Consider the following 24706-nt stretch of genomic DNA (forward strand, 5'->3'; position numbering starts at 1 on the left):
GCGAAACACAGAAGATATTGTGTTCAATCGTCGCACCTTTTATATCTTTCGTCGCATGATGTAGAGTGTCAAAAACCTATTTTAAATTTGTACTAGAAATTACCAGATTAGAACTGGATTTAGTAGATGTACTTGACGAAAACATGTGTGTGTAGACAGAGAGAGCGGGGGAGGAGCCAGGGTGGGAGAAGGGGGGCTCATGCCCCCCTACCCCCCAGGAACTCCATTGGAGGCAAAGGGGAAGGAAGAGTAGAGAGGGGAAAGGAGGAAAAAGAGAAAGGAGCCCCCTTGGTGCTAGAGCTGGCTCCGCCACTCAGAGAGAGAGAGTACAATACCCTATTCATCATGGCAGTGTGGTGTTGTGCTGGTTGATACGGGCCACAATCCTCAACCTACCAAGTAGTTCAACAACACTGTGAATAAAGTATATACAGATAAAAAAATAGACACATATTGGCAAATAAATCATCTTGGCATGTGAAGCTATTTATCTAAAATAAATAAGTTCAACAAATCAAGTTTAGATGTTTCAAATGATATTCAAACAATATTAGTAATTTTAAATACTAAGAAAATACCAACATATGGAAAAGAAATAGGAAAAATAGGAAAATGTATACATGAGGCAAGCTTAATGTCCATCCCATGACTGCCAGCGTAGTTTATCTCTTTTATGCGCACAAAGTCAAACACCTACAAATTTACCATGAAGGTAGATTTCAAATATAAGGGCTAAAACACTAGGCAAATAGAGAGCACTAGAAGTAAAAAAAATGCCTAAAATCATCATACCTTGCCACGGGCTCACCCACTAACAATAGAAGTCTTGAACTGGACAGCCACATCTTTCAGAACTTCATGCATCTGGTGGATTGTAAACCGAAAGGAGTGTTAGATGTAGTGGCAGATGTAGGATTGAGCTCTAGGGGGCTCTCCTGTTCTTCTTCCTCCTCCCGCCTTCGCTTTCCTCTTTCTTCCTCCTCAAATTCGTAGGGGTCTTGTGGGGACTCCAATGGAGTTCTTGGGATAGGGGGGCTAGAGCCCCCTGCCCCCATGCTGGCTCCGCTCCTGGTTAGATGCAGACTGTTAAGAGCGTTGGGAACATTAACACATTTGCTCACCTCATCAGACATGTATGCCTTGTCTGGGTTATTCACAATCGGCGAAAGAGTGCCATCGTAGTCCAAGAATATGATGATTTCCTTCATGTTTGCTTGCCTTATGATCTCGTCGAAGCCGTCTAGAGCGGAAGGGCATGGCTCAAACTGAAATAAGACAGAAATAAAACATGAAGCATGTTAAAAAAAAGTATTTCATAAATATACAGAAAATAAATGCTGGAAAATAGGAACACATTAGAAATACAAAAGTTACTGACTTGTACTCTTGCATGTTTATTACTGTATATAAACTTATCATAGGTACATCTTTGAGTTGGACAGTTACCAAAAAGATCAAGTAGTAGGGATATTTCAGGTTTTATGTGAGTCCGTTCATTATCCTTGGCCAACACAGGCAGATAGCCCATTATCCTTAAGCCATAAATTGAAGAAAATCGACGGTGATGTTGGGCTGAACCTACATCGCAAATTGCAGAAAATGAATTCTTCCATGGGCTGTCTGTGGCTACCAATTTCTCAAGGAAAGTCAAGTTTGTTCTCGGGCTGTGTTGGTCTGCAAGTTCCACTCCCACCTACCTACAACGGAGGAAGTTTGGGGTTTCATGTAGTGCTCCAAGCCTCCAAGGCTAACCAACACCTGCTTGGGTCTGCAAGGATTCTGAAAATGATGGGAGCTCGCCTCTCAGCAGATTGGTGGTTGGGGAAGAGAGTTCCAGCCACGCAAATGCAACTCCCGCTGGGCCCAAGGCCCCAAGCCCATTTTGGGATGTGCTCCCTCCGGCCCATTTTTCTTTCCCTTGCGTCCCTTTCTTCTTTGGGCCACACCGTTCCGGCCCAATCGATCTGGCACGACTGCTCACGAGCCGTTTTGGCCCACACTCGGTCCGTCCGTTAGACCACCTCACCTCCTCCAGCCTAAAGATTATCAAAAGAAAAAACCTCCTTCAGCCTCTGAGGGCAGCAAGCCAGCGCCACCGCTACCAATTTCTCGGCGTGCGTGCCATGGCTGCTACACTCCGCCCCTCCCCTACGGCCGCCTCGCGTCCCTGCTGTCGGTGCTTCTTAATCAGCCGCGCCCGCCGCCCCTCCTGTCGTCGCCTGCCTGCCGGAACCGAAGGCACCGCCGGCCGCCGTCGTATCTTCGCCGCTCCGATTCGCGATGTCATTTGGCCGTCAAAGCCAACTAATACCGCCAGCTGGATTCCGACCGATTTCAGCCACTTCTTCTTCAGTTTCCAGCAGATGCTCATCCACTAGAACACCAAAGGCAGAGAAGACAACCAATGGGAACACCGGAATAGCTTTTGAAATTCCAGCTGCAAATTGATACCCTTAAGTCATCACCCTTATCCAAATTCAAAACTTGTTCTCCAATGAAACAGAGGTTAGTAGTGCAGGCTCCACTAAAACAGTAGATCATAAGAGCAGGAAGCCAACGGCAAATTGACTTATGGGCTACAAAGTCATTGCCCAGATCCAACTTCAAAACCCTTCTTCTGATATTTCAGTTTTGCTGAGTAACATGCATGTTGAGATACAACTCCCTGCAGTGATCAACTTGTCTTTAGATATCTAATTAAGCAGCCAGACGCAATTCTTGGGATTGTACTGCCCCAACTAATCCATGCCTAATATGATACCATTAAGCACTGAAATTCAGTAGTTTAGCATCCACCAGGAATGTGTTTCCACCATTCCATATTCTTTACTTCCTGAGTGGTAAGAAATCAGTTGGGGGCATACTTCATTCTATCGAGGAGAGGCATTCACAAATGTGCGAGAACTAGTAGAGTCCAACAAAATGAGCACTACTTGATTCTGCACTAACTGTACTGAATTGCCATATGATTTTGAGTGCCAGCAATAGATTTGAGAGAAAGGATCATCATCAGGAGAACCCTTGAAATAGCATTCTAGAGCATCTAATATAATTATTACTAGACAGGATTGTCATAAAAAACATTAAACAGATTGACCTGGTTGAGCTGTAAAGCAATTGTAGGCGGGAGAAAAAAAAGTTTCCCACATTTGAAGCAAATAATAAAGCCCATTTATCTGCAATACTCCTTAAGTTGTCTGTCCTTCGATTCCACAACCCCCATGAGCAAAATTCTGTTTCAAGTCAGTTTCGATTGCTGGTTACATGTTTTCTACTTCCATGCTTTACATAAGATTTCTTCACTCGATCAAGTAGCTGTCACAGCTAGGATTGCAGCACAGGCAACCGAACTTGAAGCTGAATCTCAACTGTTGCACTATGGGGTGATCAAGTAGACATTCCAGCTAGGTTTTCTAGGAAATAGGGGTGGAGCCAGCGCCCCCCTTCCCCAGGAACTCCATTGGAGGCAAAGGGGAAGAAGGAGGAGGAGAGAGGGAAAAGGAGGAAGAAGAAAAAGAGGAGGAGGAGGAAGAAGGAGCCCCCTGGTGCTGAGGCTGGCTCTGCCACTGCTAGGAATGTTCTTAAAAGTGAACCATCAATAGATTTGATTGATTGATCTTGCAAACTGAATGATAGCTTAGTGGATGGGAAGGTGTTGGTCCTGCCAGCCGACTAGGGCTCAAGCCTTGGTGTTTGCACACAAAAAAACCCTTGCTCGCCCCCATGTTCGAAGCATAGTTGGGCCTGACCTTGGATGTTGGTCCCCCCATGTGCGTGTATCACCCATTCTCACCAGTTTCGGCCAATATGTACAAACGGGGCAGGGGTTATCTCGGCTTGTGTGAAAAAATTCTTCTTTCTTTTGTGAAAATGTCATGTGGGCGGTCTTTCCCCCACGGGTCGAGTTTTTGTAATGATTGATCTCTTTGTTTGATAATGTTTAGTAAGATATTTTCTAGTTGTATTTACTCTATGTTGCCTTATGTTTCTTTTTCTTTTGTCAATTTTACATTTTTGACAAAATTGAATGTTCCATCTTTAGCTTTAATTTCCCCCCTTAATGTTTCATTCATTTATCCATCATACCCCTAGCTATTTCCTATAATGCAATTGCTATTTGAATTTCAATTTTGTTACTGGATGAGCACTTCCTACTTTATGCCAAGCTCTAGCTTGGTAGCAGTAATACCACCTTGCATCTAGTAAATGCTCCTTTTAAAAATTTTAAAAAAAAAGATAAGAACTGACTAACCTGTCCTGAACCGACAGGATGTGCCGCTTCTTCACCTGCTATGTCCCTCAACTCGATCTCTTTTCCTTGTTCACCTGCAAGTTGATTACCAATATTTGTTAGTCATCTATTTAAGATGAAACTTCATTATCCTCCAATTACAATGTCATTAAGAGAAACTTACCGGTGGGTAGGTTGTTCCTTGATAACCTTCTCTTCTTTCCACAATTGAGCAGTATGACTATCACAATAGTCATGCCCACCAGTACAACCACGCCTACTGAAACCCAGATGGCTATTTCTTTCTTGTGATGGTGAGAAGTTGTATTGTCATTCCCTACAAACAACAGTTTAACAACATATTACAGTCACAAAAAGAATACTAAACATTTCAATTATGTCTGGTGTTTGCTGTATGCTCACCTAGAGAGTCAGCTGGAAGGCTGACTGTGGGGCGGCCTCTGAAAAAGCGGTGTAGCACAAAGCGATAGCTGCACCACACTGAAGCTATCCTCCCCTCAGTTGGCTCCTCGCCAAAAAGGGTCATCACAAGCATTAGCTCTTGGAAGCAGAAGTTGCAATCATCATGAGCTAATGTTGGCAGGCACTGTGCGGCTGCATAGAGGTTGAGTTGGTATTCAATAGCAACCACTGCCTTCTGCCCCGTGGAAAAGAGCCAAGAAGAGGTGATGGTCTTGTCTACCGTAGCCTGCGCTAGCTCATGAATAGCATCCTCAAACATCTTGCCTCTAATGCTAACGTCAGAACGATCCCATCTGCTCTTAACCATGTGGTAAGGGGCGGTGCTGGGAAATCAACTTATCTTCTGGTTGTAGTAGCTGACTGAGCACTGGTCACGGAAGATGAACGCGCCAACTCTGAAACTGCAAAGCCGGCGGGTGTCCTCGAAGGCTTCTTTGATGCAACGAGCACAGGCTGATCTTCGCGAATCGCGCTGGCACTGCACGATCACATACATCATAGTCGTCTTGCCATGGGAGCGAGCAACGAGCTGCTGGCTACTATTGAAAAGTAGAGGGGAGAAGGACGCCCTCCTTGGAAGAACAGCAGCAACTGTGTCCAAGCTTCTACCGTACGGTCTGCCGGGGGTGAAGTTGCCCCCAGCGCAGTAGAACGCCCAGTAGGAGCTAGAGCTGGAGGTAGCGACCAAGGTGAACTGCAAGACGACGGCGACAATAAGTAGTAGCTTCACCATTTTCATCTGCAAAAGTAGACACAAATAAATTGATCTGATATATTAATATAATTATACCAGTAACATTAGATTTTAGGTGGAGAGGTAAAAAAAGATGATGATTGGTAAACTAAGAATAAAATTAAATATCATTGCAAGTATTGGTGCGGAACAAGATTATCTATTGGCTCTTTTGTTCAATCTCCCTTTGCAAACATATAAACTAATTCAATCAGCAAAGCAATATTTGAGCGAATTGTTTTGGCAGCCATGGCATGTAAGCTCATGGTGAGTTGTGATTTACATAAATTACAAATCTTAATTGGAAAAAGTCTAAATTACTCCCCTCAACTATAGCTAAAGTTCGAATAACCCCCTGAACCATGGCATGTAAGCTCATGGTGAGTTGTGATTTACAGAAACTACAAATCTTAATTGGAAAAAGTCTAAATTACTCCCCTCAACTATAGCTAAAGTTCGAATAAGCCCCTAAACTATTGATTCGTTCATTTTACGCACCCCCCCCCCCCCCGCACACACACACCCCCCACCACCACTATGGTCTTTGGTTCAAATTAAATTACCACCTAATACCATTTTTCTTTTTCATTTTTCCATGCATAGGTGGAGTTTTAAGTTTAATTTTACACGATGACAGTACACATCATATCACATGTTACAAAAAAGTACATCATAATTTTTACCATTATTTTAATAGGTTAGAACATTTAATAATAAATTAATCATTGAAGTTCAAAATTATATGAAAATAACAATGAAAAATTATTATAACATTTTTTAATATGCATTGTGATGTTCCCTATTGACCTACAAAATTTGAAATTAAAATTCAACTTATGTATGTAGAAATAAAAAAAGATAAATTGAATTGTGTGATGAAATGAACTAAATGACATAGTTTAGGGGTAAATGGAACCAACAAGTTATAGTTTAGGGGGTTATTCATACTTTGGCTATACTTGAAGGGAGTAAATTGGACTTTTTCCATCTTAATTCAACAAGTTTTGCTGTAAGTTCAGAAATAGAATGGAGAACTAGTGCCTTGTTTCTTGTTCTTTAGTGTTGAACTATGATGCAACTGTTTGTTTGAGGCAAGTAGCAGGCTTGAACTGCATCGTGTGTAGTAATTGGCTGCAAGCTTTCACTCTGTTTCAGTGGCCGCCAGACGTTCTTTCCCTTAGTTAGTCTGAATAAAATGAACTGAATTTCAACTACACACGTATATATAGTACATCAATTGAATGGAGGAATCAATTAAAAATCCATGTACTAGCTAGCCCATCCCTAGCTACATTGTCAAATCTATACTCTCTCCATCAGCCAGATAGAGTTACTGGCCGGCCGGTGGGACAAGCCCTTTTCATCACAAATCAAAACAACTAGCTTGACGTAGCTCAGCTCGCTCAAAAGTTGAGTAGCTCGAGTAGAACCTACGGTCGATGCGCTGCTAGCTCCTCGCCGACTATGGAGCAATAATGCAAGCCCCGCCGCGGGCGCCTGGGGCCTGGCTGGCCGGCCAACCTCGCTAGCTCGGCGTCAAGTCAACGACGCTAGCTAGCGGCGCGGGCGACGTACGCGAAGAAGCAAGTTTACGTGGAGGGCACTGAGGACATGCATGAAAGGAATATATGGAGTGCCACTCCTAGCTGCACTTGTTGTTGATTGACAGACGACACTACTTGCTTTGCATGAGATCCCAGGCGAATATATATGGGAGGGCGGTGCAAGCTCGTTCGCAGCTAGCTGATGGTGTGGTTGGGACTTGGGGAGGGGAAATTCTGCTACGCAACTAGGTTAGGGTCAGGGCAGTGGGTGGGTGCAACGTCCTCTCAGCCAAATGGGGAGAGAGATCAGAAGCATGAAAATGCATTTGACTGACTGAAGACGTGTGGAGAAACTTTGCATACATTATCCTGTGTATATGTTCCGTCCAATTACATCAGAATTTGAAGAACTATTTAAACAAAACCATCTGGAAACAACAAGTGCATACTATCTGAAGAATTGAACAACCTTTGTTTATGATTAGTTTATTTGTGTGAACATGCATGGTTGGACTGGATAACTTAGTACATATATTCTTACCTTCCTTGCCTTGATCTTTGAAATGCCTTGCTCCAGGCGGCTCTCAAGCTGCTTCAGCTCTTTAAGTGACAAGTTTTCCACCGAATCGATCGCCAACCAGAAGTGCCTTCACATGACACATGGGAGACCAAACAATCAAAACATATACAGGCAGTGTTTCCTTTCAGTCACTCAATTACATATACATTCCTCTCAACAATACAATAGCTATCTGCCCCCCCCCCCCCCCCCCCAAAAAACAATATAATAGGTAAGCAGGAGCAATTTAATTAATGTTGGGCACAAGGCTGTCTCTGATAGTGTTCTGCAGCATTAATTTGGATCTGGTTGCGCAGTTTCGCGGATTCTTGCCGGTGGTAGCATTGCTTAAGATAAAACAAAGAGTCAGAGGAAACGATCGGATGGATCTCACATAAAAGGCCAAATGAGTAATGGGAATATTCAGTTCCAGAGAGTAACCAGAGGGGTCTCAGTTTATACTACGTTTGGTTACTCCAAGCAAGCAGTGTATGTAAATCACTTCAGTTTATACTACGACACAGAGGGATATCACTTCAGCACAGCTGCATTATGCAAGAACTCTCAGTTTATACTACGTTTGGTTGCATTGACTTCAGTGTATGTAAATCATAAAATAAGCACCATATTTATTTAACTGTAAGAATGGGAATTAATTAGCATTATTACCTGTGAGTTGAGCTCTAAGAGTGGACCCCAGATGATGCCTTCTTGTACCTCTTAATTGTAGCCTTCACACTGCAACCCCTATCAGCAGAACCAAGCAAGGCATGGAGGAGTCAGTACTGAAGTGATAGCCTTCTGTGTAGTTCTTGCACTGATAAATAACAAGGTGTATAATAATGCAGCTGTGCTACTGCTTGTGCTGTTGAATAATAACATGACAAATTTAAAGCACATAAAAGGAATGGAGTGTCCTGCATTTGTTGTTGATTGACAGTTTGCATGAGAGAGGAGCAAACACGGCGAATATGGGAGGATGGTGCAGTCTCTGAGCCGGTGCAAGTTTGCAGCTGATGAGGTGGAGTGTACGTTCTGAAGATGCATCATGTGTGTACTGTTAGGACGGCCTGGGGAGGGGAAGCGAGCAAAGGGAAACTATATCTTCACAGCTACTTTAGTGTCAGGTCAGTACGTTGCTCTCAGCCAGAGAGAGAGAGAGAGAGAGAGAGAGAGAGAGAGAGAGAGAGAGACCTGCTGGAGATAGGAAAATATGCTGGCATTTGACTGGACAGAAGATGTGTGCAGAAACTTTGCATACATTATCCTGTCCAAGCAATAAACATCTAGCACTTTAATTTGCAAACGCATTTTTGTCAATCTGATTGAATGGATGGTCACCGCAGACAATGAATCTTTTTAAATATCCAATTAATTAACTTCTGAATATGCACAATGTATGAAGTTCAGATCAGGAAATGGAAGGAACACATTCTTGGCAGGCAATTCTGATTGATGTGTGCATACATGCATGTCAAATCAAATCCCTTGTGTATACGAAAAAAGACATAACAGGAAAGAATAAAAATTACCAATGACGTATAAAATAACGTGGGGAAAGGATAAATCGTTGCACATTTTGATCTGTGGATGGTAGCTCAAAAGAAGTAACAGTACGTGCTAGTCAAGTTTATTATCTTAAACAGATCATACACAACATCCACTCAATTAAGCATGCTCCATAAAAAGACTAATAAATTTTATACTAATCACCAATTCATCGTTCGTCTAACACGCTAAGCATATTTATCAGAGGCATCAGCAATGAATCATTGGATTATATTCCTGATTATACTCATCTGCAGTAGCCATGAAGCAACAGTGCAAAGTCAAATTAAGCATGCTTCATAGCTTGTTGCCAACTTGCCATGCATGGTAATTTGAAGGATACGTGTGTGAATATAATCAAGACTAAACTTTATACTAACCAATTCATCATTCACCTAAAGTTAAGCAAATTTACAAAGATCTCGCTATGAAATACTTTAATTTGTGGCATAATAAACCTCACAATTAAGTGCCACGTACGGCACCCACATCACCAATGAATCAAATAAATTGGATTATATTTTTCCTGATAACTCATCAGCAGTAGCCATATGAAGCAGCAGCAAGTCGATCACTTGAGCATGACATGACATGCTAAAAGAATCAAGTATCCACAGCCATACGCACCTGTTGGAGGCGGCCCCTGCGACGCTTGCAGAAGGTGACCTAAGTGGTTTAATACAAAGGGGCTCGTAAGCCTTCTTGAGGAGCCCGTTGCGACGCTTGCAGAAGGTGACCTAAGTGGTTTAATACAAAGGGGAGGGGAGGGGAGGGAAGGGATATCAGAGCACTCGGCAGGAGAGATAAAGAGGAGGAAGTGGTGATTGCAGCTGGTTGATGCCTTGGGTTGATGGAAGGAAAGCGATCGAGCGACAATGCGCACAGAATTAAATGGGTGATGGATCCGGGGAATGCTTGTGGCGCGGGATCAGGTGCTGCTCTCCCGAACTTGTAAACTCGACACCGACCGCTCATTCCATCCCATTTACCTCTCTCTCCCTCTCTTAGCTGACTTTACTTTACCCTTCATGTCCTGAAAATAATAAATCTATTGATGATGTATATACATATATATATATATGCTAATATGCATATAACTAGGCGTATAGCCCGCGCATTTGCGCGGCTAGTATTGAAAATTGAAAAATTTGCATGTCGTTGTGTCCTTATTTAAAGGTTATACTATTTTTTTATCATTAATTATGTCTTATCGTTGATTAAAACAATTCAACTACGATCTATCTATAATAACAATTTGATTTGTTGAGCTTTAATAACATTATGCAGATAATTGTTCTTATTTTCATTTTATTTTGATTGATTGTTGTTAGCTTTAATTTTTATTAATAGTATATTTTTTTAACTGATACAAATGATATTTTATATTTAATTTTTCATAATGGCATTGGTGGGTGATTTTTAATTAGGCATAGGGATATTTTAGGCTAATTTTTATTGTAATGGCAGTGGTGGGTAATTTTTATTTTTCTATTTTTCTCCGATTAACGTAGGAATTTTTAGGCCTTAAGAGTGAACGTGGAGGCTCTGTTTGTTGGCCAAATAATAAGATAATAGATGAATAGAGGACTATTTGCACTGCGTATATATGCATGTAACTTGTGCTACCTCTACCTTCTTGCACAAGCTAGAACTCGATCGCCATGGTTATTTTGCAGCTCATCCATCATTGCTAGCTTCGCATGCAAGTGAAGTACGTGTGGCAGGCGATTGGGACTTCGAGGAGACTACCATGATCACTAGCTTACCATGTGCAGGTTGCATGCATGAACAAACACTTTCTTTAATTTCTACCACCAATACGGAAATTCCAAACATTATTCCGGCGCTCAACATGAGCTCCCATCATGTAAATTTGGCATTCCAAATCTGTAATTTCCCACTCTTTGATGAGAGCATGCATGTGAAAATATAACAGCACACGTGTGATAATAACGGGAATAACAAAGCTTAAATGTGTCTAGAGAGCTGAGTTCCTAATCAAGATTATTAGCATTAAACCTGGAATTACCACGTATAAGCATGCATGACCAAATTTCAGATGCAGATTTTGTCACGAAAATTATATGTCGAACTGAGTTGGATTTTGCTGGACTAAAACTACACAAGAATCGGTGCAGCAGGTTCTAAATCACTTCATTTGTGCAAGCAGCTTTATTTGTTTCCTAAGTGCCTACTGCACACTATTGCAAACTCTAGTGGACATAGTAAAGCACAGAGAGGAAAATAAAGGAGAGGTTATAAACCAAAAGGCTTTAAGAATACTATGTAAAGATGTCTAAATAGCTATATTTGGGTAAGCAAGATAACAAAGGGCTCAGCAAAGGAGGTCAAGCTGTGGTCAGCAGTAGTGTACTAGTGTGCCCTTTTGCCTGTCAAACTTCGCCTCCTTCTAGCTACTAGTCCCTCAGAGGCTCAGACCTCAGCCCAGCTAGCTGCCTGCCCACCACCACCACCACCACTGTGTCGGCGTCGTCTGCCACTTGAGAATTGAGATGGGGTTGAGGAGGACGCGTCGCGCTGTTGCTCTCGCTGATGCATGAGCCTGTGGTAGCTAGGCTTGTTTTTTCGATCAGGGAGGGGGTTAGCTGGTGCGGTGGAACGCTGGAGGCGCGGTGACCATTTTTCTGTTGCATTGACGTACGGTGCAGCTAGTGCAGGGGGCTCTGATTATTCCTGCCTGTTGTCAGTGTTACGGCACTACGGCCTGTTCAACTTCTGGTCACCCTAGCTCCTCCCTTGCCGTAGGACAAACTCCTTTTAGGGAGCCCTGGAGTGCACGAGTGTTCTGCGCTAGCTGCTGGCTGCTGCAGAGTATTTGAAAAGCTATTTGCAGCTCAGGAAGAGTGGGAGCAACCAGAATGACACATCAGTTGCAGCTGCGGCTGACTTGGTTAAGGGACCTATGAACCTGATAGATGCTAATCTTTGAACTCTGTTCATCACGAGAAAAATGCAATTTTGGGAGTTCAAACATCGCGCTTCACAGCCATTACAAACTTCGACTTTGCAAAAATAGAACTTCAAACATGTGCAACTTGCTTCTACTGTCATTAGGGGTATTTCGTCTCTTTTCAAACTTTTTTCATGTATTCGGGAGGGTGAAATAACTTTTACCCCTGTGCCATTTTGGAGGCTAGACGCATCGTCTTCTCACCAACAATGACCGCGCCGGCTGCCGGCCCGCCCTTGCCACCACCACCGACTCGGGCTCCGCCGCATCTAGTGGTCCATGGCTAGCCTGGCTTCCCCTCCTCGACACTTCTACAGCGCCTGCGCCATTTTGGAGGCTAGACACATTGGCCGGGGGCAAGGGCGGGGCGGGGCGGTGGCCGGCGGTCATCGAGAAGATGATGCATCCAGCCTCCAGGCAGACAAAAGGGTAAAAGGATCATTTCACCCTCCCGAATATATGAAAAAATTGAAAAGAGAGAAAATACCTCTAATGGCAGTAGAAACAAGTTGCACATATTTGAAGGCCTCTTTTTACGAACTCGATGTTTGTACTAGCAAATATGCAAAGCGTGATGTTTGGAGTCCCAAAATTACAATTTTATCCTTTATCACTCTTAATGTAAGTTATGCAATGCACAGTACTAGGCTGCGCTGATTCTGGACCGCACAAGTCTGATTCTACGGCTCGTAGGTCCCCAGGGATGCCGGGAGATCTATTCATAGCGCGCGCGATTTCATCGCGCCGCATCGCAGAAGCCCCCGGCTCGCCCTGTTCATCGTCTTCCTCGAGCAGGGGAGGGGAGAGCGCCCGCCGGCGGGGGTTGCGAGCTAGGGGAAGGGGAGGGGTGGCCGGGGAGGGGTGGTAGGTGGGCGGAGCGGCCGCCGGCGAGGTCGCCGGCGGCCGGGGTGGTGGAGGGCGGTGGCGGCCTTATCATTTCGGGTTGTTGGGGGGCGGGGCGGCTCCATGGCCGCCGGCAATAGAGGAGGGGTCGGGGGCGGCGGCGGCCAGGCGGTGGCGGCGGATCGACCGGCGGAGGGCGCGGCGGCGCGGTAGCGCCGCCGGCCGGGCGGGGCCGGATAACCGGTGGGCGGGGCCGGCGGCGGGGGCGAGGAGAAGGCGGCGGCGCGCGGCGGCGAGCTCGGTTAGGGAAGGCGGCGGCGGAGGGCGGCGGCGGAGGCGCCGAGGGCGGCGCCGGAGCCTGGGAGGCGGAGGAAGGCGGGGGAGCGGGGGGCGGAGCGTAGCTGCGACAGCTCGGCGCGAGCTCGCGCGAGCGAGGAATAGACGCCCCCCAGGGATGCCCCTACCTGCCGTGCTGCGGCGGCGGAGCAACAGAGAACAACAGATCTGGCGAAGGAGCACGACAAGTGCAGGCGCGGATCTCCGGCAAATCCGTTCCGCCCCCCACCTTGCATGCCGGAGTGGTAAAAGAACGAATCAGCCGAATTGGCCAGAGTGCCGCCGCGCTCCGGTTGTATCCTGCGTCCGTCTCAGACCATGCTTCTTCCTTTCGGGTCGTACAGCTGGCGAATGACCTGAACTCCGCTGCTGGTCATGGCGCAGACCCAAGCTCGGTCGAGAGGGTTCTCAACTCCGACCAATTATCCGGCATTTGCGGAGCGCCTGAACGCTGCTGCTTCAGAACATGTCGTCTTCACCTGCGTGCATATTCAGAAAGTGCTTCCTAGTCTTAGCCTTCCATTGTCAGAGGGATTTTTTTCAGGAAACGCTTCAGCACCATGCTAATGTGTTGCATTGTCATCCAGTACATTTTACAAAACATACAGATTGTGTAGATTATAAACCATTTAATTAAAAATGGTATAGCTAGACATGTCCCAATAAGTAGTTTCATTACATCAGTAACTTGTACTACTAACTGATGAATACCAGAAATGTGGCACTCAGAGCTATCAAAAAGGAAAACTGGCCATCAAACCTCAGTTGTTACTCAACCCACGCCAAGCCGCCAACTATACTTTCACAGTCCATCTTCACACACCCACAACAGCAGCTATTGCTGCAATTTCTTCTTATTTTTGACTTGCCATCGTAAATTTGACATAATTACAGAGATCAGGGGACTCTTCTATCAGTGTGCAAACATATGCCGATGTTTCAGAGCCCTCCAACCAATGTCATGCCTGTAGAATCCTTCTGGCCAGTCAACAACGTCAAGCGCATCATAAGCTTTGGCCCTTGCTTCCTCGATGTCCTTGCCCTTTGCAGTGACCCCAAGCACGCGTCCTCCAGCCGCTACAAAGTTTCCATCTGTATCAAAGGCAGTTCCTGCATGGAATATCTTTACTGCAGGAGAAACCTGCTCAGCTTCGTCAAGATTTTTTATTACAGTCCCGTCCTTGTAAGCCCCTGGGTACCCTTCACTTGCCATCACGACCACTGTTGCCAACTCAGCCGACCAGGTTAGTGAAACCTTGCCTAGTTCTCCACGACAAGCAGCAAGGAGAACCTGTGCCAGGTCGGACTCTAACCTCATCATCAGAACCTGAGCCAAAGTAGATGAATCAGCAGAGATGAGTTCACCAAAAATCCAGGGTGTGAACATGACAGCTATAAAACTAAATAATTTCACAAGAGATATTTGGCCTTTCATCAGTCATTTATTTCTTTAAAAGAGACTACAATATGAAGTCTTGGTGCTACAATGAACATGCCAGAAACTTTCATCACTCAGAACTGCTAGTGTTCTGCGAAATGTTACTTTGAAAATTACATAACAATCTGGGCATTTTGTTTCTAAAATATAGATTCAAATATTAGATTGACATTCAGAATAATATTACTGCATGAACCTTATTCGATGATAGTCTAGAATATGACTGCTAATGTCATGAGTCCAAATAAGCATACATAAACTGGTAGTATATAAACTCTATAGATATATCGAGGACCAAAATTGTCCGGGTGCTGTAAATATATGCTAAGTCAAGCGAGTAGTAATATAGAGGCACACAAACCTGACATTCTGGATCTCCAAATCGTACATTATATTCAATAAGCTTAGGTAGTCCAGACTTCTTCTCAATCATAAGCCCAGCATATAACACACCAACAAATTTACATCCTTCGGCTGCCATACCTTTTACAGTTGGGAGAATTATACTTTCCATTACGTTCTTCTTCAGTTCCTCTGTCACTATTGGTGCTGGCGAGTATGCACCCATACCACCAGTATTTGGACCAACATCACCGTCACCAACTCTTTTATGGTCCTGGGCAGATTCGAGAGGCAAAGCAGTTTCTCCATCTACTAATGCAAAGAAAGAAGCTTCTTCTCCCTCCAAAAATTCTTCAATGATAACGCGTGATCCAGCAGAACCAAAAGAGCCTTCAACCAGCATAGAGTCTATGGCTTCAAACGCCTCATCTAAAGTCATAGCAACAACTACACCCTTCCCAGCAGCCAATCCATCAGCTTTGACAACTATAGGGGCTCCTTGATCCTTTACATATTGTTTAGCATCACCAGGGTTTGTGAATGTTTGATACTGCACATCCAGAACACAAGCACTCAGTTTGAATTGTAGCATGCTTATTAAGATAAGCAAATAGCTAAAAGGCCCTTGATGCTTAACAAATGAAATCTATGCTGTAAATAAGCAGTGTTTGAATTGTAGCATGCTTATTAAGATAAGCAAATAGCTAAAAGGCCCTTGATGCTTAACAAATGAAATCTATGCTGTAAATAAGCAGTGATTAAAATTTTAAAACAGATGGGGAAATGGATAAATGGACTCCTAGATCCTTAACAGATAAAATCAGATTTTCTTTTTTTAGCACGCAGAGGTAAAAAGGTACACATAGTAAAATTCGCACATAGAAAATAGTATTGGTATCTCATACATTCAAATAAAGAATAACCTAATTGGTTATATATCATCTAGCAAGCAGGTTAATTTTAGTTCAAGCTTAATAACTGTATAACTTCACAAATTAAAAGAGAGAGTACCTTTGCTGTGGGAATGTTGTACTTATCACACAGCTTTTTCATGAAGTCCTTTGATCCTTCCAATGCTGCAGCTTCTGATGAAGGCCCAAAAGTAGGTATTCCAGCTTTAACAAGGTCATTTGCAAGACCAGCAACAAGAGGTGCTTCAGGTCCAACTACGACTAATCCGACACCCCAATTACGACAGAATGAGATGACAGCTTCGCTACTAGTTATGTCCAGGTCTGGTATACATGTGGCATCTCCAGACTGAGCAATGCCAGAATTACCAGGAGCACAAAAAACTGCATCACAGGATGGAGAGCGTTCCAAGGCATAACATAGAGCATGTTCCCTTCCTCCTCCACCAATGACTAGTACAGTCACCCTCTCTTCTGGAGCAAAAGAACAGAAGAGTTAGCAAAGATTTTTCTTAATTTTTCTCTAGTGATCAGAGAAAAGGTAAGCCTTGTTTTTATTAGTTTATTTTTTTTTTGAACCATATCGGGGGGGGGGGGGGGGGGTCCCCACCTACCATTCATTGAGAACTTGCATGTCCAGAGATCCTCGGCATACCAAGGAGTGAGTACAAGGGGAGGGTGATTAGAACAAAGGAAACGAGGTGAGACATAGGGGGGTTGTTAGCAGTTTACAATCCAATCTCGCCATACATTGATATCCGTGAGAAGTCTTCGGAAACGGCATGACCAGGAGTCGATGTCCTGCACGACACGGCGTAGCACGTCTGAGGAGGAGTGGTGTTGATGCTCGAAGATCATGGCATTTCGGGCTTTCCAGATGTGCCAAAGGATCAGCAGCATCATGTCTACTCGAACCGCTTCCGGTAGCGGATAGCTAAGATCAAAATCCCAAGGTCGTCTGAGAGTGAGGTCGTGTAGTGTGAAGCTGAGCCTATGCCAAATTTCTTGAGCACAGGGGCAGTCGACGAAGATGTGTGTGTCAGTTTCCAAAATACCTGGGCAATGTTCACAGCAAGAGTCCTCACGTGGCTTGAGGTTTCTGTGAAAGAGGTGGGCCCGGGTGTTGAGCCTACCATGGTGGAGAAGCCAACCAAAAAACTTGATTTTTGTTGGAAGCCGAATGCCCCAAATCCGGACGATGTCAGATCCCCCAGTTGCGACGTGAAGCGCCTGATACGCACCTCTCGATGAAAAGGGCTCGTGTGCAGCAGTTGCAAGAGCATGGACATCAGGCCTTTCATACAAGGTAACCTGATCAAGCCATGCAACGAGTGTTGCAAGGGAAGTTTCAGCTGCGTGCGTGAACCGAGATCGCAAGTGCCCACGCAAGCCGGCGTTCTTCACAGCGTGAACGGTAACCATGTCACTGATATGGTGCGAGTAAAGCGCAGGGAGGTTTTTATTAGTTTATCACGCCACCTTATCTCAGATTCCATCAAGTTGGAGGTTTTCCTCAAAAGGCACATGTCCTCAGTACTTTATTCAATGCAATAAAAATTGGAAGCGTCATGCATAAAATAATTCAATGAATTTTCCATGTCTTCTGGATCACAGCAATGGATCAAAGTTTCGTAAAGGTTTTTCTCAGTTTGTTATGGTTATCAGCTATGTGATGTGGTGGGCTTTGGATAGGCATAAAGTCCCAACAAAATATGTGGCCCTCATTAAGGACATGTACAATAATGGTAATATGAGGACGGTAATACGAGGAGAGGCAGGGGCTGGCCGAAGTTGACATGGGAAGAAATAATTAGAAGAGACTTGAAAGACTGGAGTATACCTAGAGATTTGTCCTTGGATAGGAGTGCTTGGAAAGCCGCGATTCTCGTGCCAGAACCATGAATAATGGTCTTTGTTGGGTTTCAACTCTAGCCTACCCCAACTTGCTTGGGATTAAAAGGCTTTGTTGATGTTGTTGTTATGGTTATCAGCTAAAAGGCAACCCTTTGTTTTTAATATATAAGTTTATCACAACACCTTATCCCAGAGTGCATCAAGTTGGAGGTTGTCATCAAAGGACACACCATGTCCTTCGTGCTTCAACTCCAAGAAAAAGAAAACCGGAATGATCATGGTGGTTAAATAATTTAATAAATTTCACCTTCTCTTGTGAATGCAGTAAATAAGCAGATAAAATTTCGTTCGAGTAACCGGAACAGCTGCAAAGAGAATCTTACCTGGAACCTTTAGGCTGCCATTAGTCGAAGAGAGTGCTGTGTTCAGGCCTGTGCTCTTCGAAGCCGTGACGATCAGGTTCGAACCGTAGGCACGATTCACAACTCTGATGGGAGAATAAAGACTATCCGATGCCTGAGGAACGGGAAAAGACACTACGGATTTCAGGTAACCATCCAGGTGGCTGTTCCTGAACGCCTTGGGTCCACACTTGAACGAAGCTCTGGTGCTCAGAGAAGCGCTTGCCATCACTCCTTCCTTCTGCGGTACACACGGCAAGAAGAAAAGCAGGGCATTCAGTTCAGTTCACTGGAGTGGGCAGAAACAGGGAGTACATTCGCGAAGAGGAAAACACAGTTAAGAGACTCTGCCCAGCTCGCCCATGTGTGAGGAACCAGTGCGAGGTTACCCGCGCTCGCGTACGCACGGAACTACGGAAGCAAGGCAGCCATTTCCCAAGCAACCCACGCGCGCAATGTTTTCGACGAAACGCCTGCACGGCGGAACCCTGCATTCTCCCCTGTCCGGCGGCGGCGATGCAGGACGCAGCAGCGCGATGCGTGGCCCCCCGTCCCAGCAAGAAGACGCGGCAAGGACGCGATCCATCCCGTGACTGGAGATTCGGGCAAGGTCGCACTCACGCGCACGAGAAATCGGCAGCCCAGCCAAGAGGGAAGAGAAGAGATCGGAAGAGAAAAACAACTAGGAGCTGTAGCTGCTGCAAACGGGATGCTCGTTACCTGCGGAGGAGCCGAGTCGATGGGGGGATTTGGAGAGGAGACGAGGAGCGGCGGCGGGTTTCTCGGCGGCGGCTGTGCTGGCCTTGGCCTTGGCCGCGGTGGCGCGCCGCCGCTTTTGTACCGCACTGCCGCCAGCCTGCAGGCGCGCGGTTGGATTTTGCATCCCGGTCCCTGGTCTGTACAGCTTTTTTATAAGTATCCCTCACCAGTCGCCACAAATGATCGCAGCCAGCACGATGATTACGGAGAAAGGCGAGGGTGAGCTCGGGAATGTGGAGTGAACCAGGGGGCGTGCCCGCTGGTTGAGCAAAACGCGCAGCGAATCCTGGAGGCAGACACCGGCGGCGGTCCGCTGATTCTCAGCGGATCCCTTTCTTTCATTTTCAGGCTGCTGATGATCATCGACCTCGATGTGCAGCTCTGAGCCCAGTACTAGATAGCGACACCTTGGTAGCACCGTGCTACTCTAATAAAGGGCGCTGTCGAGCGAGGCTTTCTTTTAATTTGACGTCGATGTTGAGCAACTTTGACACTGCATTACGTGATGTATAATCATAACATCAGCATCAGAGTGAATTTACTATGAGTGATTGGAACTTATCCAGGGAAGGAATCAGCTTGTTAATTTACTAGAGTGAATCCGTGGGTACCTATTGTTGGCTTGGCTGGGTCCATGCTGTTCTTATACTTTCTTCGACTATATAGAAAAGTAAGGATAGGTTTCTATTAGCTTAATCAATCAGTTGAATTCAGCAAGACTTATTCATATGCAGACGCAGCGTTTCATATTCGAAAAGTAAGAATAGATTTCTATTAGCTTAATCAAGCAGTTTTTTAAGACTTATTCATATACTTACGCTGCATTTCATATTCGTTTGTATTAACGTTACGCTAATATTTTCTTATAGTTTTTGAAACAACATATTTTCTTATAGTATCTCCAATTACTCATATCTTGTATTAAAAAATATCTCTTCGTAATTAATAAATAATTTCATTTTTTAATGATTGATGCATCCTATTGCCAAAATCTAATTACCAATGGTAAATAGGGTAGAGGGATGAATCCCTTCATTTAGATGAGAGAGAGGAAGTGTACTTTGACGGCCCTCAATAATTTTTAATAATGAAGATTGAATTGATACGTTCTAAAGAATCTTCAGCAAAAAAGAAAAAACATGATGAAAAGAGACGACTTTTAGATTGAGGGACTTCAAAAAAGTCCTAGGGACTTTTTAGTATTTAGAAGTATTAAATAAATATTAATTATAAAACTAACTGCAGAACCCTGGGGCTAAACTGCGAGACGAATCTAATGATGTATCTTAATCTATGATTAGCGAATGGTTACTGTAGCATCACTGTAGCCAATCATCGATTAATTAGGCTCATTAGATTCGTCTCGCGAAAAAGCACTCAGCTGTCAAAAAACATTTATAAACAGATTTTATTTAATAATATAAAATAGTAAGATTCCTTTTGATGTGATAGGGACTTTTGGAAAAAGTCCTGGAGCCAAACAGGCCCTAATATGCCGGAGATTAACGCTGACCATGAACGCTGCAATTGGGCCCACCCGCCATGGACTCGTCGCCGGTCGCTCTCGTCTCCCCACCCAAGTGTGACAAAAACAAGGCCATGTTTGGATGATTCCACGAAAATTTTTGCACAAAAAGACGAATGCATGCATGAAGTATTAAACGAAGTTTATTTGCAAAACCTTTTTAGAAATGGGTGTAACTTTTCGAGACGAATCTAATGAGCCAAGTTTCATCATGATTGTCTACAGTGACGCTACAGTAACCGTGCTCAATCATCCTCCAATCATGCGGTCAAAGATCTCATTAGGTAGAGCAACTGCTACAGTACCACAGTTGTGGAGGTAATTTTATAATTAGACTTTATTTAATACCCCTAATTAATAGTCAAAGCATTGTTTCTCTCTCATCAAAACTTTTCTATCCCCCAACCAAACACGGCCCAAAAGCGCTCGCCGCCGCGGACTCGCTCTCGTCCCGGCCGAGCGAGCCACACAAAAAAAGATAACCAAAAAAACCCACCGCATCTCCAACATCCCCTCCTCCCAAGAACGCGGCGGCGGCCGCCGGACGCCGCCCCGACCAGGTAGCATCGGATTCCGCAGCCGAGGCCACGGCCCGCTGCGATGTTTCTTCTCGTCTTTGCGCGGGCGTTTCGAGGGTCCGGTGGGAACGGGGAGGGGCCAAAGATTGGGGTTTTCTAGCGCTTGAACCTGGGGGGAGATTTGTTATCTGAGTTGACTCGGCCTTCTCCTCCCATTGCAGGTGAAGGAGAGTGATGATGAACTTCAGGGACTGGCTCTCGTTCCGGCTCGGGTCGTCGCTGCTGTCCGCCAGGCCCTTCGCGCTCTCCGCCGGGGACGACGACCGCGCCTCCGACGGCGACGCTGATGGTACCCTCTTTTCCTGGTTCTTAGTTTGAACAACGGTGTTGCTTGTAGTTAGAAACGTTGAATTTTCATTCCCAGCAGCAGTTCCATGCCTCAGGCGGCTTAAAAATCCTGTTTCTGAAATTGCATCATGTAGTCTAATCTGCTTCAGCAGAATATTCTACATGTTTGTTAGCCTTAAAACCTACCTCTGAATCACCTTTTGCAATTCATTCCCACCAAGGCAGTCTAGTCTAATTCGCAGCAGGAGAGGGGTAGGGGGGTATCTATTTATGACCGCGATGACCTAGCCTGTCCTTCATATCATGTTTTAGAATTTCTTGGGACAAGGCTATTCTTACTAGAATTTAAGCATATTATAAGATTTATTAGGATTAAGCCTTGCAAATTGTCCCTGTTAGAATGCACTGCTGTTTCATTCCTTTGTTGTATATATTTCTGCATTCCGTGGTGTGCACTTGCCAAAAAAAAACAGTTGTTGTGTTTCTTCTTATTTTCTGTCACCTATCCTGTCATGAAAGGCCCTTTTGCTACTTATCATTTTCAATTCCATCACATATGGGCATGTTTCAAACTCTGTTACACTTTTACCCTCCTTTACATAATAATCTGAATGCGGCTTGCTTATTGAAACTATGGTTCAGGTACAACACAGAATGAGTTTGTAGAGACTGTTTCTGCCAATAGATTTCCTTCCAATGATACTCGGGTGTCGGAGGTCACAACCTCTGGTGCAGTTTATCCTGCCCCTGTTCAACAAGATAATGATAACAAGAAGTCAGATCCACTGATGAAAGTTGAGGCGCTTCAAATCAAGTTTCTGCGGTTAGTACACAGGACTGGAGTGCCTCCCAGTACTGATGTAGTTGTGCAGGTACTGTACAGATTGCAGCTTGCAAACTTGATTAAAGCTGGTGAATCAGGTGCCAGGAGAACCAACCTCGCTATCAACAAAGCCAGGGTTATAGCAGCACAGCAAGAAGCACCGGGTGGGCCTGATCTGGATCTCCCCTTGCGGATTCTTCTCCTGGGAAAGACTGGTGTAGGAAAGAGTGCCACAATCAATTCGATTTTTGATGAAAGAAAGGTTTCTACTGATGCACTAGTTCCTGCTACTCATAGGATAAATAAGACTGAAGGAATAATCAAAGGAATAAGAGTCACAGTTATTGACACTCCTGGCCTGATGCCTCATTACCTTGGCCAACGGAGAAACAAGAAGATTCTGAATTCTGTCAAGCGCTACATTAAGCGATCCCCACCTGATATCGTCTTATACTTTGAGCGACTGGACCATATTAACAGCAGATACAGTGATTACCCGCTGCTGAAGCTTATGACTGACATCTTGGGTTCTTCAATGTGGTTCAATACTGTCCTTGTTATGACTCACTGTTCCTCATCTCCTCCTGAAGGACCAGATGGTTATCCTTTAGAATATGACGCCTACACTCGTTACTGCAAGAATGTGGTGCAGCGGCATATCCAGGCAGTAGTTTCCAACACTCAGCTAGATAATCCTGTTGTTTTGGTAGACAATCATCCAATGTGCAGACGAAACACCAAAGGTGAAAGAGTTTTACCAAATGGACAGGTATGGGTATCAGAACTGCTGCTGCTGTGTGGGGCAACTAAGTTGCTGGCAGAAGCAAATTCCTTGCTTAAGTTTCAAGATAGCTTTGTACTGTCACAGGCAAATAACAGGCTACCTTCACTGCCTCATCTTCTTTCTTCACTCCTTAAGCCTAATTCTTCATCAAGTTCGGATAGTATTGACAGTGAATTGACAGAAATGTCAGATGAGGAGGATGAGTATGATCAACTACCACCCTTCCGCATTCTGAAGAAATCTGAATATGAAAATTTGACAAATGACCAAAAGTCTGCATATCTTGATGAACTGGACTACCGTGAGACTTTGTACCTAAAGAAACAGTGGAAGGAAGGAATCAGAAGGCAAAAGCTTACTGAAGTGCAAAATGATGAAGTTGCAGATGATTATGAAGAGGGTGCATCCCCAGAGGTCGTGCACATGTCTGATATGGAAATTCCACTAAGTTTTGACTCTGATTATCCTGTGCATCGCTACCGCCACATCATAACTGATGATCAGATGTTCAGACCAGTTTTGGATCCCCAAGGCTGGGACCATGATATTGGGTTTGATGCAATCAATTTTGAAGCGTCTCAAGAGTTGAAAAAGAATGTCTCTGCAGGAATTGTAGGTCAGATGAGAAAGGACAAAGAAGACATGTATGTCAATTCAGAATGTTCAGTAAGTTATTCTGATCAGAGGGGTTGCTCCTTGATCGGGGGTATGGATATGCAAACGGCGAGCAAAGATTTGCTTTGTACTGTTCATGGGGATGCCAAGTTCCGCAATTTGCCTTGGAACACTACTGGAGGTGGCATTTCTGTTACTAAGTTTGGCAACAAGTACTTTGCCGGGGCCAAGTTAGAAGACTCTGTTACCATTGGGAAGCGAGTTAACTGTAGCCAATGCCGGTAGAATGGCTGGCTGTGGACAAGTGGCACATGGAGGTGGCATGGAGATAATTGCACGGGGGAAAGATTACCCTGTGAGGGAAGAGAGCATCGCATTTTCTGTCACCGCTCTGTCATTCGAAAAAGATACTGTAATTGGGGCCAACGTTCAGTCAGACTTCCGAGTGGGCCGTGGATCGAAAATGTCAGTCGGCGCTAACCTAAACAGTAGAAACTTAGGCAAGCTCAGCATCAAGACCAGCACGTCAGACCATGCTGAGATAGCTCTGATAGCAGTTGTCTCGTTGATCCAGTTTTTTAGGAGAAGATCCGGAGCAGCTGATAAAGGTGACCAGCAGTTTGACACCAACCAGGACGACTAAATAACAGATACATGGATAAGACAGCCATACTGTGTTTTAGATGTTCAGCAGCACCAAGATTCACTGCTACTTTGAAGCTATGGCGTTTCTTCTTCTAGGGTTCCAACTTGTACAGAATTCTTGTATACGAGTTTTGAGTATAGTTATGAAGGTGGCATTTTCCATGAGAAGAGTTCTGCCTCTAGGCCAGCCACTAGGTTTTAATAATGTAATGAGGAAGTTTTGAGTTTTGACATCACACAATGTTTAGTTTTGCGGTTGTGTCATCTATCACCCATTGTCATTTTTTTTTTTGCTGTGTTGCAAGTAAAAGGACAGATTTTGTTGATGATACATTTTTAGCTCACATACATTGAGTAAAATGTAACATTTCTCAACATCCTTTTGTTTCGAAAGTAGACGTGACTATCTTTGCCTCTCTTTTTTATTTTAATGCTTTGTTGCTTACAAGATCTCCAAGGGCAGGCTTTATTGGTGCAGTGCAAGAAGCTCACATG

At 44.5% G+C, this 24706-nt stretch overlaps 2 protein-coding genes across 3 annotated transcripts; one reads left to right on the forward strand and one right to left on the reverse strand.

The window, feature by feature from the left end:
* Positions 1–13860: 13860 nt before the first annotated feature.
* On the reverse strand, positions 13861–19098 carry LOC120696924 (phosphoribosylamine--glycine ligase-like). 2 transcript variants are annotated; one of them, XM_039979984.1, is made up of 5 exons: positions 18915–19098; positions 18177–18435; positions 16040–16413; positions 15048–15578; positions 13861–14575 (listed from the first exon to the last, which is right to left on the reverse strand). In XM_039979984.1, exons 2-5 carry the CDS (start codon positions 18421–18423, stop codon positions 14162–14164), a joined length of 1566 nt encoding a protein of 521 aa, XP_039835918.1. In that variant the 5' UTR covers positions 18424–18435; positions 18915–19098; the 3' UTR covers positions 13861–14161. The 2 variants fall into 2 exon arrangements, with proteins under 2 accessions (XP_039835918.1, XP_039835917.1); XM_039979983.1 differs by having other exon boundaries at positions 16040–16410; positions 18915–19079.
* Positions 19099–20902: 1804 nt separating this feature from the next.
* On the forward strand, positions 20903–24588 carry LOC120696925 (translocase of chloroplast 90, chloroplastic-like). The gene is given in 4 exon segments (XM_039979985.1): positions 20903–21038; positions 21218–21345; positions 21987–23832; positions 23834–24588. Coding segments are annotated over 3 exon segments (2337 nt in total). The 5' UTR covers positions 20903–21038; positions 21218–21230; the 3' UTR covers positions 24210–24588.
* Positions 24589–24706: the final 118 nt, after the last annotated feature.

This window comes from Panicum virgatum, chromosome 3K, assembly GCF_016808335.1.
Source record: "Panicum virgatum strain AP13 chromosome 3K, P.virgatum_v5, whole genome shotgun sequence".
NCBI classification, from domain to species: domain Eukaryota; kingdom Viridiplantae; phylum Streptophyta; class Magnoliopsida; order Poales; family Poaceae; genus Panicum; species Panicum virgatum.